This window comes from Phaenicophaeus curvirostris, chromosome 3, assembly GCF_032191515.1.
Source record: "Phaenicophaeus curvirostris isolate KB17595 chromosome 3, BPBGC_Pcur_1.0, whole genome shotgun sequence".
Taxonomy (NCBI): Eukaryota; Metazoa; Chordata; class Aves; order Cuculiformes; family Cuculidae; genus Phaenicophaeus; species Phaenicophaeus curvirostris.
In genome coordinates this window covers 23,517,324-23,532,797 of record NC_091394.1, presented here as the reverse complement: position 1 = coordinate 23,532,797, position 15,474 = coordinate 23,517,324, and the positions used below count along the sequence as shown (strand labels likewise).

Here is a 15,474-nt window from a genome sequence, read left to right as displayed (position 1 = left end):
TATGTTAATGTGAAAAATGGAGGCTAGAAAATAGGATGATAAATGTGTTCCATTCATGATGCTGATTTCCACAATTCAGCAGGAGAGAGTAAGGAGTTAAACACAGGTTTGTGTTTGTGTACACAGTGTGACAGGACCATGGAATAACCTTTCTATATTTTCTTTTCATCTTTTTTTTTTTTTTTGGATGAGACCTTTTTAGATAAGTTACTGATACATCTTGCATTGTATGCTATACCCAGTATTCCTGTTGCTCAAACAAACTCATGATATTAAGCTTGTCATCTTGCTGTAAGCAGGGAAGTGGGAACATCACCAATCTGCAAACTAAAATATGTAGACACAAAAGAAAACAAACAAGAAAAAAATAATCATTTTAACAGTGCAGAAATATTCACTGTTATTGACCAGGTGTAGTATTTAAATAATTTAAATATGAGTTCTTATGTGAAGAAAAATCCGTACTAAAGTGTTTCAGAATATTTCAATGGATTTCTTAAGATGTGCTGTGTACCCAAATACGTTGTTCATTCACAGGTTACCCTCTAATATTTAGAAGTTCTTAGAGTAAAGCTGAAGGACATTAGTAGAAATTCTTAAGCATTTGCATAAGCACTTCTAGAACATCAGACAATCATTTGGTTGGTACTGCCCATTAGAAGTTATGCATAGTATAATGATGTATTGGTTTTTTTTTTCCATTTTGCAGCATTAAAAAAAGACAATGTTTCCTCCAGAGGAAAAGTAGCCTTAATAATGAGGCACATGTAAAAAAAATGTTGGATACCTTTTCAGCTTAAAATCCTAGGGCTGGCAGTTTAAAAAAAATATTTTATTGAAAGAAAAACAATACAGAATTCACTGACGCAGTTCTATGATACAGATTTTCTGATGTCCCTTTCCAAAGGAATATATTGTATCTGTATGGAGGACTTGTTTAGCAGGTCTCAGTTTGCCTTCAGCTTTCAAGGGTGCAATATTTGCATTTTATGCTATTTAATGCCTGCACTTCTATACTATACCTTGTAAGACAGCATGACTCCCATTTTCTACTTGTAGGGTTTAGCAAGGCTAATCACTTTTCCTGCTTTACACAGAAAGACTGAATCTTTAAATGTGCCTTTTATTCTTCTGAAAATCAGATTTTTAGATACAAGAAACTAATGATGAAATCAATATTTTGAAATATCGTTGTCCAGTGCTAGGTATGATTTCTCAATGAAAAGTGGGTGCACTTAATTGCAGGCCATGTTTTTAAATTACTGTTTTCATACATTTATGTTTGAAAATTGCACCTTTTAACTGTATTGTCTTACTATTGTGTAAAGAAAACAGTTTTCCTGGGTGTTAGCTGTTTTGGGTTTTTTGTTTTTTTGATTTTTTTTGGTTTTTTTTCAGAATGAGACCAGAAGTAGAAGATCTAACAGTCTGAGACAAGTTTTAGAAACTTCTAATATCTTGTCCTTGAAAAAAAAAAAAAATTGTTCGAAGCACAGGGATACAGCTTTGTCCTTTGCAAACTATGTATGTGTGAACCATTAAGTTATCTTAAAAATTTGAGGATATATGTGTCATTGCCCATTTGATAAAACAAGTCCTTTAAAAAGGATAATAAAAGTGTGTTCTCAAATCTTTCAATAAAAGACTTCTGCAACATAGTTCATAAAAAACCCCTAGGTGATATTGTGTTACTGTAATGGATCACCATGTGAAAGATTTATGCATGTCAAAATATGTTTTTAAGGTTTACTCTTAAGACTCTTAATAGTCATAATACACATTTCACTAGGTCTTTGAAAGTATTAAAATGAATTTATTAGGTCAGTATATTATCGGAGGTCAAGCTGGCAATTGCCCTGTAGACATGGTAAAAGACTATGGACAGTCTAAAATTTAAATGTGAAAAAAAAATGCAGAATTGGAAGCAGAGGTAAAGATACTTGAATTGAATCTTCTGTTTCTAAGAAGAGAGTGGCCCAAATAAACATGCGATCTATGTTACCTATTCCTGATCTTAACACACAGATTTACAAGTGTATAATTTTTTTTTCAGGTGTGATTTTAGAAATATTATGGTATCCAAAAGTGTAATTAGTGACCACATTCTCAGGAACTGTAACAACAACCTTGCTCAAATAAGAACGATCTTCTCTGATATGAGCTCCCCTCACAATTAACACCTGCAGAGTGAAAACTCATCAACTAGATTACTAGATTGACAACTTAGCCCTTATTATGGTAAGAAGCTTTTTGCCTAAAAATAACAGATAAGATTCTTTACCAATGTAAATCACCATAGCTTCATTACCTTTGTTTGAAGTATGTGGATTTATACCAGACTAAGATCAGCAATGTGTCCTCCTGCTCACCTTCATCATATATGTACTTTAAGAAGATCTTAAAAAGAGGAGACAAGAAAAGCACTTGATAGCTCTAAACATGGCAAGTCATAATTGCTGTGTTTTCTGCACAGGAAAAGCTCCTGTACACTCTGATTAGAATTCTTTATGGCTGACTTGATACCAGTGATTTTTATAGGTTCTTGCCTAGTACATGAGATTAAATGCTCTTTTTTTTTAATTTACCTGTCAGTTACCATATATATTTGCTCTGAGTATACTGTTTCTTATTACCTTGGGTCATTCTGGAGATTTAGAAAATTGAGCTACACATATGCTTGCTATTGTAGAATAAATTTAGAGGAAAGTCTTCCTCTGCAGGCATAAAATAAGAAGAAAACACTGGGAATATAATAAGTTTGTGTGTTTCTTTTGGTTGAAGAAAAATTGTGGAAGAAATTCAGAGTAAAAACTGGTATAATGCTGTGAATCTCTCTTTTATTTTGTCATAATAAGTAGAAATGGAGGACATTTTCATAGCCTATGATGTAGTGTTCAAGAACAATTAAGTCAAGAGTAATGATTTAGCCTTGGGATAGGTACTTAAAAAAAGTGAAGCACTGGATTTTAAGTAGGCAGCCTACTTCCTTGTGCACTTTTAAAAACATACTTACTCCTCCTAAGTGTAAGCAGAAGATTGATTTTTTATTATTATTATTTGTCAATCATATTGGAAAGATGGTCATGCTGTTTTAAAATACTTTTTTTAATAATATCCTAAAATATTTTGGAATGCCATTCCAGTCACTAAAAAATTCCTAGTGGAATTTTTGCAGCTTTAAACAGCTTATGTTGATTCAATGCAGGTTTGAAGTACTACAGTATGTTATGTTGCTAATGCATAACCAAATTGTATAAAGTTTGAGATGCTTGAAAGATCCCAGTTACACAGACTGACAAACTTCAGTCAAATTTACTTATTTCTCAAAGAAACTTTGAAACTTGAATGTACAAAACAAAGGCTATTTTTGCATATTTTCATGGTTTTAGATGAGAGTGATAGGTAGGAAGAGGAAAAGGAAAGATGATATTTTGTGGTTTTTTTCTTTTTTTTTCTTTTTTTTTTACAGTACCTAGTGTAGAAGTTTATCATAAAAAACACGTATAAAATTCTGGCACTTGTGACGGTTCATAAACTTGCATGATTTTCCTCACTGTGGGTGGGCTCTGTGACAAAGTCCTGGTTTTCCCAAGGCTGATGACAACACATGCGGATTTCTTCCTAAATAAATCTTCCAGTGAGAGCCTTTAAGAGTCAGACTTTGTCATTTTCCAATATGTATTTTGTGTAAACTCAGAATAATTTCAAATGCAGTGAAGCTTCAATTTCAAATCAAAAAGTGTTCAATAGTGATACATCCAACAGAGACTGTCTACCTTGCAAAATAGTGTCTTCAAATAAATAAAAAAGAGAAAAAACTTCATAAAATTGCATCCAGTCATGGAGTGGTCATATTTTACATTTTGTGTGACCTTCTTGTGATGCATTTTGATTTATTATAGTATGAGAGTGCCTCTTTTTCAAGAAGATACACCACTTCGCTAATTTAGCAATCATATTCTTGATAGCAGCACACCCGTAAGAATGAAACAACACAGACTTCTTTTTTCAGCCAACTGTAAGATTTATTGTACCTGTAGGTAGAGATTTATCTTTTTCTGTGACTAGATCAATATCTGACTCTCAGGTCAATAAATACTGATTGAATCTCAACAGAAGTCAATAGCTACCTATTATGTCACCTAATAGACAAAGATTTTGTGGGTGAAAGGTCTACAAAAGAAAACAACATTTGTGAATGTGTATGCCAGGATTATTTATTATAGGATTTCTTAAAATTTTATCTACATAACATCATCATCTTTTTGTGTGTGGCAGTTATGAAAACTGTGGTGCACTTAATGCTACTACAGACATACTTTCAGCATTCAAAACCATCTATTTGTGATCTACCATGGTTCCTTAAGACAGTGTTTGGTTTACGCAGCATACACTTACATGATTTTTCTCCTGTGCAGAATATGAACTAATACTTTTAAAGAAAAGACTGGGATTTTGTTGCAAGTACTAAGCATTCAATGAATTTATAGATTTTTATTGGTTAATATATATATTAAAAATATTACAAAATATTACAGAAAATATTACAGTAATATTTGGTTTCTAGGATTTTTCATTCAAGGATCTGTAAGGAAACCAATTAATTATATTTGTAAGGTAGTTGTTCTAACCTAGATACACATATATATTTTCACTCTGATTTGCTAACCCTAGCGCTAAAGCTAGGGTTCTGCTGATGGTATTTTACTGAATGTTAAATTTAATGATTTGACTTTTAAAAGACATTAGCTCGCATGGCCTCTATTGTGATACCTCAAGCAGAAATGGTTTAATTGTAATCCAAGTGCCTGGGATACATGGAAAAAGTGGTTTACATTTTCATACAGACACCAGTCTCATGTTTCATTTGCACTTTGCAAATAAGCATACTTTAGTGCTGAGTAAGGTTGTGCTGTAAATGACATAACCATTATAAATTGTGTTATACTGCTATAAGGTCCTTAATGTGTTATGCATGGGTCAGTGAAGCATTGTGGTTAAATGTAATGCTCATGGCCTTGTAATGAGCAAGTATTACAGGGAGAAAAGAACATAACTACCAGATAAATGCTTGGTCTCTTTGCTAAGCAAGCTTTCTTACTAACAGAAAATCTGAATTATATGTCCCGATCTTGTCAGTCAGTTGTAATTAAATTAGTCAGCACATGAAATTTTGTCCAAATGTGGAATCATGGAAAGATTGTATGTTGCATTCATTTTTGGTTTTAATTATTTGGACACTATTTCGACCCTATTTGAGACATTTTTTGTTATACTTATAAAAATTGTATCTCTTCCTGTCCTTCTTATCAAAGTGTTCTACTTTGACAAGAAAATACAATATTATTCAACATAATGGGCAACTATGTTAATTATCTCCAATTATTTAGATATACTATCGTGTACGTATTAAAGACAAAACATTTAATTTGCATAAAAATCTAATTTACTAATAGTAGATGAGAAATATGAAGTCACGTCTTCAGCTCCATCTTTACTTTTGTTTACATTTTGAAGAAAGTAATAAGGAGTTTTGAATTATGAGTAAAGTATAAGCAGGTGTAACCTTCAGCAGTCTACTATTTTGTCATTTCCATTCAAACTATAGATTAAATGTATTTTTATGCTGCCTGGAAAGCAAGTGACATTACAAGAAGCAGTGTTTGATACTGGCAGTCAGTACTACCTCTATTTTAAGAGGGCGGCACTTTGATGCTTGTTGTTAATTTTCAGATAGTTTTAAGCTCTACCTTGTCAAATGGGATTTCCTTTGAGAAGATTCCTGTACTTAATTCCCATCTGCTGCGTTCAGGGGTTACTGAATGCATCCTCTTTTTACTTAATTGTTTTGTATGTTTCACGTCATAAGGGTGTTCCGTCTCAGGAAGGATTAAATACACCTATAGGGAATTAGTGTCTGAAAAAATCACACTTAGTAAGTAATTTCCTCCTACCAACCTTCTTTGCACTTGCCTTGTTTTCACATTCACATCATTTGCTTTGTCCCCCTGTTTGCCTACCTGACAACTATTCTGTTGTGGAGAAGTCCTCAATATCTAAGCAGCATTAAGTTATATGTTTGTCAAGTATATCTGTATCAAGACATGTTTCGTAGTTATCTTGAATGTAATAGTTCAAGTATTTCACTATGCAACTAACAGTCACTTTTTACTAGATTTAAGCAATTATCTCCCTCCTAAAATTAAGGTACAGATTCTTCTTTGTTTTTTGAATACATTTTTAACTGATTTGTCAAATAAGAAAAATAAATCTTCAGCACAGAAGCAGCAGCATACTTCTGTAGATTTGCCTCATGCTGTTTTAGCTGAGACACATGCTGACTGCATTAACAAGAACACATCAGAGTCAGACCACTGTATTGTTCAAGTTGGAGAATCTGACCATTTAGCCCTGTGTGCTCTTAACCATCTGTTTCTTCAGAAGTATAGAAATGCCATCAATTCAGACTCAGTTCCAAGGAAATCACATAAGTCAGTGCAACATCACTGAAGTGTCTTCTGTTATAAATTGAATTATTTCATCATTCACACTTATTCAAAGAACTAGTATATAGTGGCATGTTGCTACTAGACATAAGAATATTTTTATTCAAGTCCAAATCTGTCTGGCTTTCTTCTAATCCTCCATGCCTCATCTCCAACAGTTTTGTGTGAAAAAATGAAAATTTTCCATATTGAAGAAGCAATTTTAGGAGAGGTCAAAACCACTCAGATAGGAGATTTGCTTTAATGCTAAAGAATGTTTAACTATTTTGCTGTCTGAAAATTTGTAGGAACTTATGTGCAAACTATGTTTCAATAAAAACAACTTGCACATTTTCAGTACTTACCACATTGATAAAAGATTTCTGAAAATGGAGGAATTAGCCCCTTTGTGATCTCTTTTCAGATTCTGCTCATCAAAAGAACTGGCAGAATTTTCCTATTTCCCCCCCCCCGCCCAAACGCTGACTCTTCTAGAAACAGGATTTAATTAATGGAGAACTATAATTATTGACCAATTCCTAAACTAGAAAGTGTGATAATTTCTCCATGAATAAAGAAGTAGATAAGGAAATTTGCAGAATGTGAATGTGAGTCAGTTTTCTGAAAGGCCAAACAAAAGGAAAACTGTGTCATTAGGATTGCAAATTTGGGCAAAAAGGAAAAAGAAAGGTAGCAGACATGAGAAAGAATTTAGCCAGGAAAAATTAAAAGTACCAATAATGTATTTCCATGTGGTTTTTTTTCTGGAAAATAGGTCATGGTAAAGAAACTTGATTTTTCTGTTTTATGAAATGGCAAATTATATTGAAAAAGATAACTGCCATGTCACATGCCGTTCTAGTTGTATAGATAGCAATAAGTAGTAGCAACAAAGTACATATTGAATAACTATGGACTGGCTGCCTGGGACATGGGAAAACATTGTCATCAAGGCAGAATCATCATGAAAGGAAGAGATTTAGAGACTTGTAGAGTCACCAGGGCTCTACAGGCATCAGGATATGACCAACACTGTTCAGCTTTTTTCTGTAGGGATTAAAAGTAAACATAAGACTTCTGCTGATAAAATTGTTGGATGAGACAAAAATGGCAGAATGATAAATAAAAGTGAGAACAGCGCATCCTGTCAAATAACCGAGATTGTTTGATAATCTATGGCGCTCAATGTAATAAATGCAAAGCCTAAAGTTATACAATAAGAACTGAGGAGTGTGGGACTGTATAAGTACGTAAAGCAGCTCAAAATAAGTTCCATAAGCAGTAGTGCAGGGGAAAAAACCAAACAACTGAAAGAGCCCCCCAAAACCAAAACCTTCCTTAATTAGATTACTGATGTATTGTAAAAGATTAGAAAAGTTAAATTTATATCAAAGATTGGTACTGGAGGAGGGGCTGTATCATTATTGATGTATCAACATTAATTTACTTTGGTTTTATTTTAAAAAAATTTTGGAAAACTGAAAAAAGCAAATAACACTGTGAGTGGCAGGAAAGGCTTTACTGTGAAACATTTTTTTACTATTTATTTTATGAGAAAGGTTATCTTCAGGAGGGTATAGCAGTACCTTTACAAGGAGAAATACCAAGAACCTGCAGTTTGAAAGAGAGTGAAAAGAGGCAGTGGTTTGAAACTGAAAGTGCACATTACCAAATAATAGGCAGACCTTTGACTGGTATAGGCAGTCTGGTGTATATATATATATACACACACATGCACACAGAACTGGTATATACAGTCAAGGAAACAGGTGATGTTTGCTAACTCTTGATCACTTAATTTCAGAATTGCCTGCTTTTAGGAGAATGTACCTTAGCCAAAATCAAACTGTCAGGTTCAGTACAGTGCTAGTTCAGTCGATGGCTTGAGTTCTGTGGCAGACCTGGTGGTCCCATCTGTTTTTTAACAATGAATCCATTAGAGAAAGAATTCACCATTGAACTTGAATACCTTAGACTGTGAAAGTATTTATTTTGACTGTGGATACATCACATTGCATAAACTATACTAAAAATCTAAACTATATTTAGATTTCTTTCCAAAGTAGACTGTTGCTTAGAAAGAGACGACATGTTGAAGATTTGAATGATTACAAACACTGTACCTAACAAAGTGTTAAGCCTTGTAATGTGTTTGGGAAGAAATATTGCCTTTTAAAATAGAAAAAGAAACAGCCAGATTTCTGGCCTTCAGTGACTGCTGCCCACCTCTCAGACTGCATTCCCCTGATTTTTCTTAGAGAATCTGAAAAGATTTTTAGAAGTTGCAGACCAATCTTTTTCTTATAGTCCAGCTCACGCTTTTTTCATGTAGATGGTTATATAAGCTGTTTTCCTTTGACTAGAAAATAATAAAAGAAGATGCTGTATGTCTTGCAGGACCCAGGGTAATGTAGTGACTGTAGTTTACTTTATTACTACTGGGACAGAAGCTCTTCATTCTGTTCTCTTTCCACTGACTATTTCCGTTAAAATATAATTCCATCCTGCCTGTACTACAATCTAACAACTATTTTACTTACCATGATTAACTCTTCTTAGCTACTTTCAAATACAGATAAAAACTATTTATACAGGCTGCCAGGTACCGCTCGAGTTGTGTGTGTGAACTCAAGTTTACATCCCCATTTGCACAGAGGTCCACAGACAGTAAAACCATATCTGTACAACTCAACAGAACAAATGAAAAGACACCTATACCTTTACAGTCATATAGAGCCACACTGGCATAGATTTGTTACATAAATTTGGATTATGATTAGATAATGAGATCTGTACCAAAAAAAAGTCAGTTTTGTTTAAATGCTTACTTTTCTGAAAAGTTTGAGGCTGAGGTATAGAGCAAAGTGAAAAGTTGATTTCTGCAGAAATGACAACAATCACAGTGTTATAAACCAACAATCCACTACCACTATATCTAGAAAATATCTCTTCTATAGTATAGTTATTTGGAAGTAGCAGTAATCTGAAGACGGTAGGACAAGTACAACACTTCAGTGAAAAAAAATCACTGATAGTACTGTCTTGCTGATTAAACAAGCTCACAAGAGACAGAGAAATGTGTTTTAAAAAATTGAAAAAGACTAACTGAAAAAGACCTGGCAAACCTAGCATCCATATATATGCCTTAACTATTTGCAAGACAAAAAAGTGACAGCTTCTTGCTCAAATAGGGTGGCTATTTGCTGTGGTATTTCTTTAATGGATATTCCTTTGATTTGCAGCAACTGCATATGGCAGATTAGTCTTGTCTGCTTTCTTGGAGACAGCATAGCAGCAAATTTTTAATTTAATTCTTTTGAATATTCTTTACATTATGACAACAGTGGAAAGTGCTATGATTACATTTGGCATCCATGAAATTGCCACATAATTTGGTGTAATTTCCAGTCAGTCAGTGAAGCTTTCTTCAGGTTCCTTAATTCAGAATGCTTTGGCAAAAGCCGTATTCATTTTGTAAATTCAGGCTGTTACTCAAGATCTTTGAGATTTTTACTAACAGTAAATTGAATGGATTTTTTTTTTCTGGGTGTATCAATTGTAATGTAATCAGTCTGGTTAACACCCTCACACACAGCTTTTAATACCAAATTGACACTATTCTGACTTATTTATTTTTTTAATAACTTACTATTTTCTTTTTAACTTTTTTTCAATAATTTCTATTTAATTTTATTACAGCATTTGTCTTTCAATGTAGGATTAATCTATTTTATTTCAACTGTAATTTTTCTTAAGAAAGAGCATAGTGTCTTTCAGTACTATAATCACGGTAACAGAAGAAAATTGACCACTAATTGTCATTTCTGTAGTTCTTTGACATGAAGTGTCTAGTGAAGACCCTATAAGGGAATGAAATGTATAATGACAGTTATGTAAAGCAGAAAAAAAAAGCAGCTCTTGTTACATGGCAGGAAAATGGTTCTTCACAGAATGCCAAGAGACAACATAACACATTGTAACATGCTGCAGAGTATAGAAGTATCTTAAAGAAAAACTTGAGGGGAAGAAAAAAGGAACTGACTGCAGTTCAGTATCATGAAGGAAGGAAGGAAGAAGGAAGTAAAAGCCCTATTTTCACAGTTTTCTCAAATCAAGAGGCATTGGGTAAAAGGAAAGAAAAAGAAATATCCACAGTAGTAGACATCTCAATCCTTTTTCAGAGATCAATTTCTCAATTTTCTTCTTGATAGATTTGTCTGATGTTCTGAGGATAAATGCCAGACCATCACAGAGAAATTTCCTGATTGCAAAAAGTTGTGAGGAGTTGTTATACAGAGGAAGAAGCTTATCTCTTTGAAAGCCAGGGCAAGAAAAGCATGATGAAATTTAATAGTATTGTATAACAAAGGCAGTGATGCAGGACTAATTATAAGACTATCTGGACAACACACTTACTCATATTGTGTAGTTTAAGTTAGTCCTGAAGAGCAGGGAGTTGGACTCAATGATCCTTATGAGTCCCTTCCAACTCAAGATATTCTGTGATTCTACAGTAACTCTGGTCTCATGAATTTCCAAGTGTCGTTGCCAGAGAATGTCTTGGCTATGTTAATCAATCTCAGATGGATCACCATTTTGACGTGATCTGAAAAAAAAAAGAAAAAGTTGTAATTAAAAAAGGTGGTGATAAAAACTCCTCTGAAATGTAGGTATGTTTCTGGTCATCCATGGTCAAGGATAAATAAATTCAAATTAGAAAATGTACTTTGCAAGACTGTAAAAATTTTCAGACGAAACAAAAACAGAAACAAAAAATGTGTGGTTTAGAGGTGAATACATTTACACAAGAAGTTAAAAGAAGTATGTTGTGAGAGAGCCTTCCATGTGGGAAAATGTTTCACATCATTTTAAGATGGTAATAGGTATGACTAAACTCAGCAGGCCATAGGTCCAGAGCTTTGTGTCCTTCTCATTCCAATAGATCTAAATCTTCTCGTGTACATAATTTTTGACATAGTGGCATAGCAAACTTTTATAAATATTCTCTGTTTAATACTAGAAACAGGGTGCAGTATCTGCATAATGATTTCTACATCTTGCTTTTTCTTTTTTATCTTTCCTTACTTAATAGAGATGAATAAATATAGAAAGCATAGCTGAAAAGAGTTAACAGGGTGGCAGGGCTGCTTAACGCAGATAAGGCAAAATTAAGGCTGTGTTTAAATTAAAAAAAAAAAAAAGTGACTTTTCTTTTTCATTTTTCCTCACAATTTTAGACAGGGGGATGCCTTCTTTAATATGAACTTTCTGTCTTCTTATGGGATATATAGGAGCCAGGTACATTGAAGATACTTGTTCATACTTTAAAATGAACTGCTGGAGCATTTTGACTTACCTTATTGGAAAAGACAACCAATAAAGTTCTCCTTACACCTTTTGGGATCATTAGAGAAATTTGAAATTGTGTGTGATTTTAGTGCTATACTGCCAGAACAATTGGTGTGGCATCTAGTGGCAAGGATAGAGCATTAGGGTACACGCAATAGTTACATAACTCTTACTGATGCAATACAGATAGATAAAATGATTAGTCATCTGCAAATCCTTATTAACTGTCTACAAGCACTGCATCAGTACCATATTCCTTGAAGCAAAAAGCAAGAGAAAAGTAATTGTAATTCAGAGGAAATTATGTTTGTTGAAATCAGTTTAAAAATGTAAGCTACTAGTGTATTTATAAGGATTGTACAGAATACAGATGTTCCGCTATGTAAAATTAGTATGTTTGAAATTGAAATGCAAGTTTGTTTTTTTTTAAAAAAAGTATCCCATACGCCCTCCGTGTATATACATAAACATTAAAATTTCCAATAAGTTTTGTTTCAATGTGAAAAATTGATGAAACTTATTTGAAAAATTTCAAAGCAGGAAATTTTTATTTTTTATGCTTTTGTATCTTCATTTTTTTAGCAAAATGAAATTTCAGAACAGTAGTGACAAGTTTCATGAATCATACTGATTTTGATGAAACTGTATATTTAAATTGTTTCAATACTTTTTTTCAAATGTCTCCATGCCTTTCTGTTATACTATGTATAAATTGTGGTTCATTTCAGTATATCAAGGTGAAATTTCTTAAAAAAGATCTCTTTATAACAGTGTCATTTAAAGGAAAGAAAAATAATGATGAACTAAAAGAGACTGGTATACTATTTTTAGACTGCTTGTCCAGAATCAATACCTCCAATGAAAAGGAAATTAGAGTGCAAAACTCTGTTAAAGTAATTCTGAAACTTCATGGATACTTTAAAATACTATTCTTTGGGGATAGTTCTACTATTTATGTATGATTTGCTTGCAGGAAAGAATGGAAACAATGGTGTAAGCTACATGAAAATTTCTTTTTCTTACCTAGTAATGGCTAAGCAATTTTACTGGAGTAATGCAAAAAAAAAAAGTAATTTTAAAGGGAAAGTAGTGTGCTGGACATCACTTTTTGCATCATCTGAGACTGTGGGAATCAAAAATCTGGAGAATCATTCTGTACAGCAGGTTGTCTGGAAGAGCAAGGCTCTTCTTAAGTTTTTTTTTGCTAATGGCTGTTATATGTTTAAACTTTACCCAGAAGCGATATCTGATCATGCTGTGGTATATTTTCTTACTAGTTATAAAAGCCACTCAGTTTAACAGTGCAAAAACAAATTATGCTAAAAAATTAGGGTTTTGAAAATGTGGTTGTTAGTAATTACATCATCTCACGTTTATTTCTATGCAAATTACTGCAGTCTGTCATTGTCTTTAATGTACCGGTGAGCCCAGAACTGGACTCAGCACTCCAGATGTGGCTTTACCAGTGATGAGCCAAGGATAAGGATCCCCTGCCTTGGCCTGCTGGCAATGCTCTTTATAATTCAGCCTGGGATGCTGTTGGCCTCGCTCACTGCAAGGGCACATTGCTGGCTAACGTCCAGCTTGAGGATGCCCCCTAGATCCTGTTCCCAGAAGCTGCTTCCCAGCTAGTCTGTCCACAGCATGTACTGGTTCTCTGGTACAGGACTTGATATTTCCCTTTATTCAGCTTCATGAAGTTCCTGTATGCTTGTGGTCAAAGACATTAGCAGGGGTTAATTTACAGATATAATCACAAGTGACAAACATCCCAGAACTGAAACTGAGTCCACAGCATTGACTGTTCCTCCTTTGTTGTAAACTTTACTTCTGCATGTGTAATTGGCTAAATGTTAAAAAATATATCTGATGGTGATGAATAAAATTGAATAGAATTTTAGGATCACTCAATTTTTAGATTTCTCTCTGTTCTGTAGTACAAAAAAATAATAGCTCATCTTTAACATTACAGACAAGTATTAGGTAAGTCACATTTCTGAACAGAAATGTACATGATTGACATGTATCAAATAAGACAGCATAGCTTTTTGAGATTTGTCAAATAAGAAAGTTAGGGTTTGGGTAGTTTTAAGGCTATGTCATATTTTAATTCAGAAATTAGCATTTCTTAACAAGTAGTTTGTGTCATATTCAGTGGGATAAGAGTTCCCATTCATTAATATTTATATTAAGTAGATATTTAAACAGTTATATGAGAAAACGCTGGCATGTACTGGCAATGTACTTTTAAGCTAGGAATATTATATAAGTTGTTTTAATAATTTATTAATATAATGGTTGTTTTAATAGATATAATTTTAATTTCTTCTTATCCTCCAGCAAGTTGGTTGTCTAGCATCAACTGGCATTGTTTTATACATAAACTATATATGTATGTATGTATGTATAAAAAAACCTCTATAAGCAGTTTATTTTTATTTTAGAAAAACTTTACATTTACAGAAAACCTGCCATGCCTCACCTTTCCTAAAAAGAAAGGATATGCCTATTCTTATGTCTTGCTAGAACAAGCTAATCCTGACCTTTCTTTTTCTTGTTTGTTTTCTTTCCTTCACAGGTGTCATCAGGACTGCCTTGCACAACATGGACAGGGAAGCCAGAGAGCATTATTCTGTTGTCATTCAAGCCAAAGATATGGCTGGGCAAGTCGGAGGGCTGTCAGGGTCAACAACTGTAAATATCACACTCACTGATGTCAACGACAATCCACCTAGGTTTCCTCAGAGTAGGTAGAATTTCAGCACATAGTTTATGTAAAGATCATGTTGATTTTGTGTGAAGTAAGAAGCTATTAAGTGAAATCCAGTTAGTATTCAAATGTGTGAGGAGGTGGCAGCTTGGGAATTGTTTGGATCCAGCAATATTTTTTTGTTTTCCAGTCTTTTCCGATGAAACACAGAAATTGTATAGCTAGAATATTGAAAACAGTGAAGGTATCTTTCTATCAAACACTGAGTAAGAGTGAGGTAGATGACATAGGAATACTCTTTCCATACATGGGCTATTCTCCAGTCCTTTTTTGAATGTGTACTGCAATAACTGTGATTTCAATCCCCCAAGTGAATTATGTTGTTCCCATGGTAGAAAAGAACAACAAATGGTAACACATTAAAAGACTGAATTCAGCATGCCTTTGACTGCTGCCATACACATCATTGATTTTTTTTCTTCTGTTTCTTTCTCTATATCCATAAGAACTATTAAGATCACTTTTTATATTACAGATGGTCAAAACCTAAGCTATTCCTCACTGTTGTTAAGCTACAGTGGAGACTGCCTTTAGCCCAGTTAAATGAATTGCCAATGTTAATGTCAAACTGAATGCTCTGACATGCATTTATGAAAAGTATACACTAGAATACTCTTAGAATATCTTAATATGACTGCTAATAGGAAGTTCATTTCTATCCAACTCATTGTGTGCGCATTGATCTGTCACAGCAGCTGGAGTCTTGTATGAATTCTGAATTCACTTAACAATTTATTTAAAAGTCTTATGGAAAGTAATTGCATAGCTAAACCTACTTTCCTTTACAGATTGGCTCAAGACAAGTAAGAATATTGTAATCTAGACTCAAACATTGCATGAGCCCTTGTAGAACACAATGGACTAGTAGTT

At 33.6% G+C, this 15,474-nt stretch overlaps 1 protein-coding gene across 3 annotated transcripts in view; it reads left to right on the top strand.

Moving 5' to 3' along the window:
* CDH18 (cadherin 18) overlaps nt 1–15,474 on the top strand; it is a 192,159-nt gene that overhangs the window by 105,597 nt on the left and 71,088 nt on the right. For all 3 annotated transcript variants that reach the window (XM_069853512.1, XM_069853510.1, XM_069853511.1), the window contains exon 5: nt 14,413–14,580. In XM_069853512.1, the coding sequence (XP_069709613.1) occupies nt 14,413–14,580 (168 nt within the window). The remainder of the gene's footprint in view (nt 1–14,412; nt 14,581–15,474) is intronic.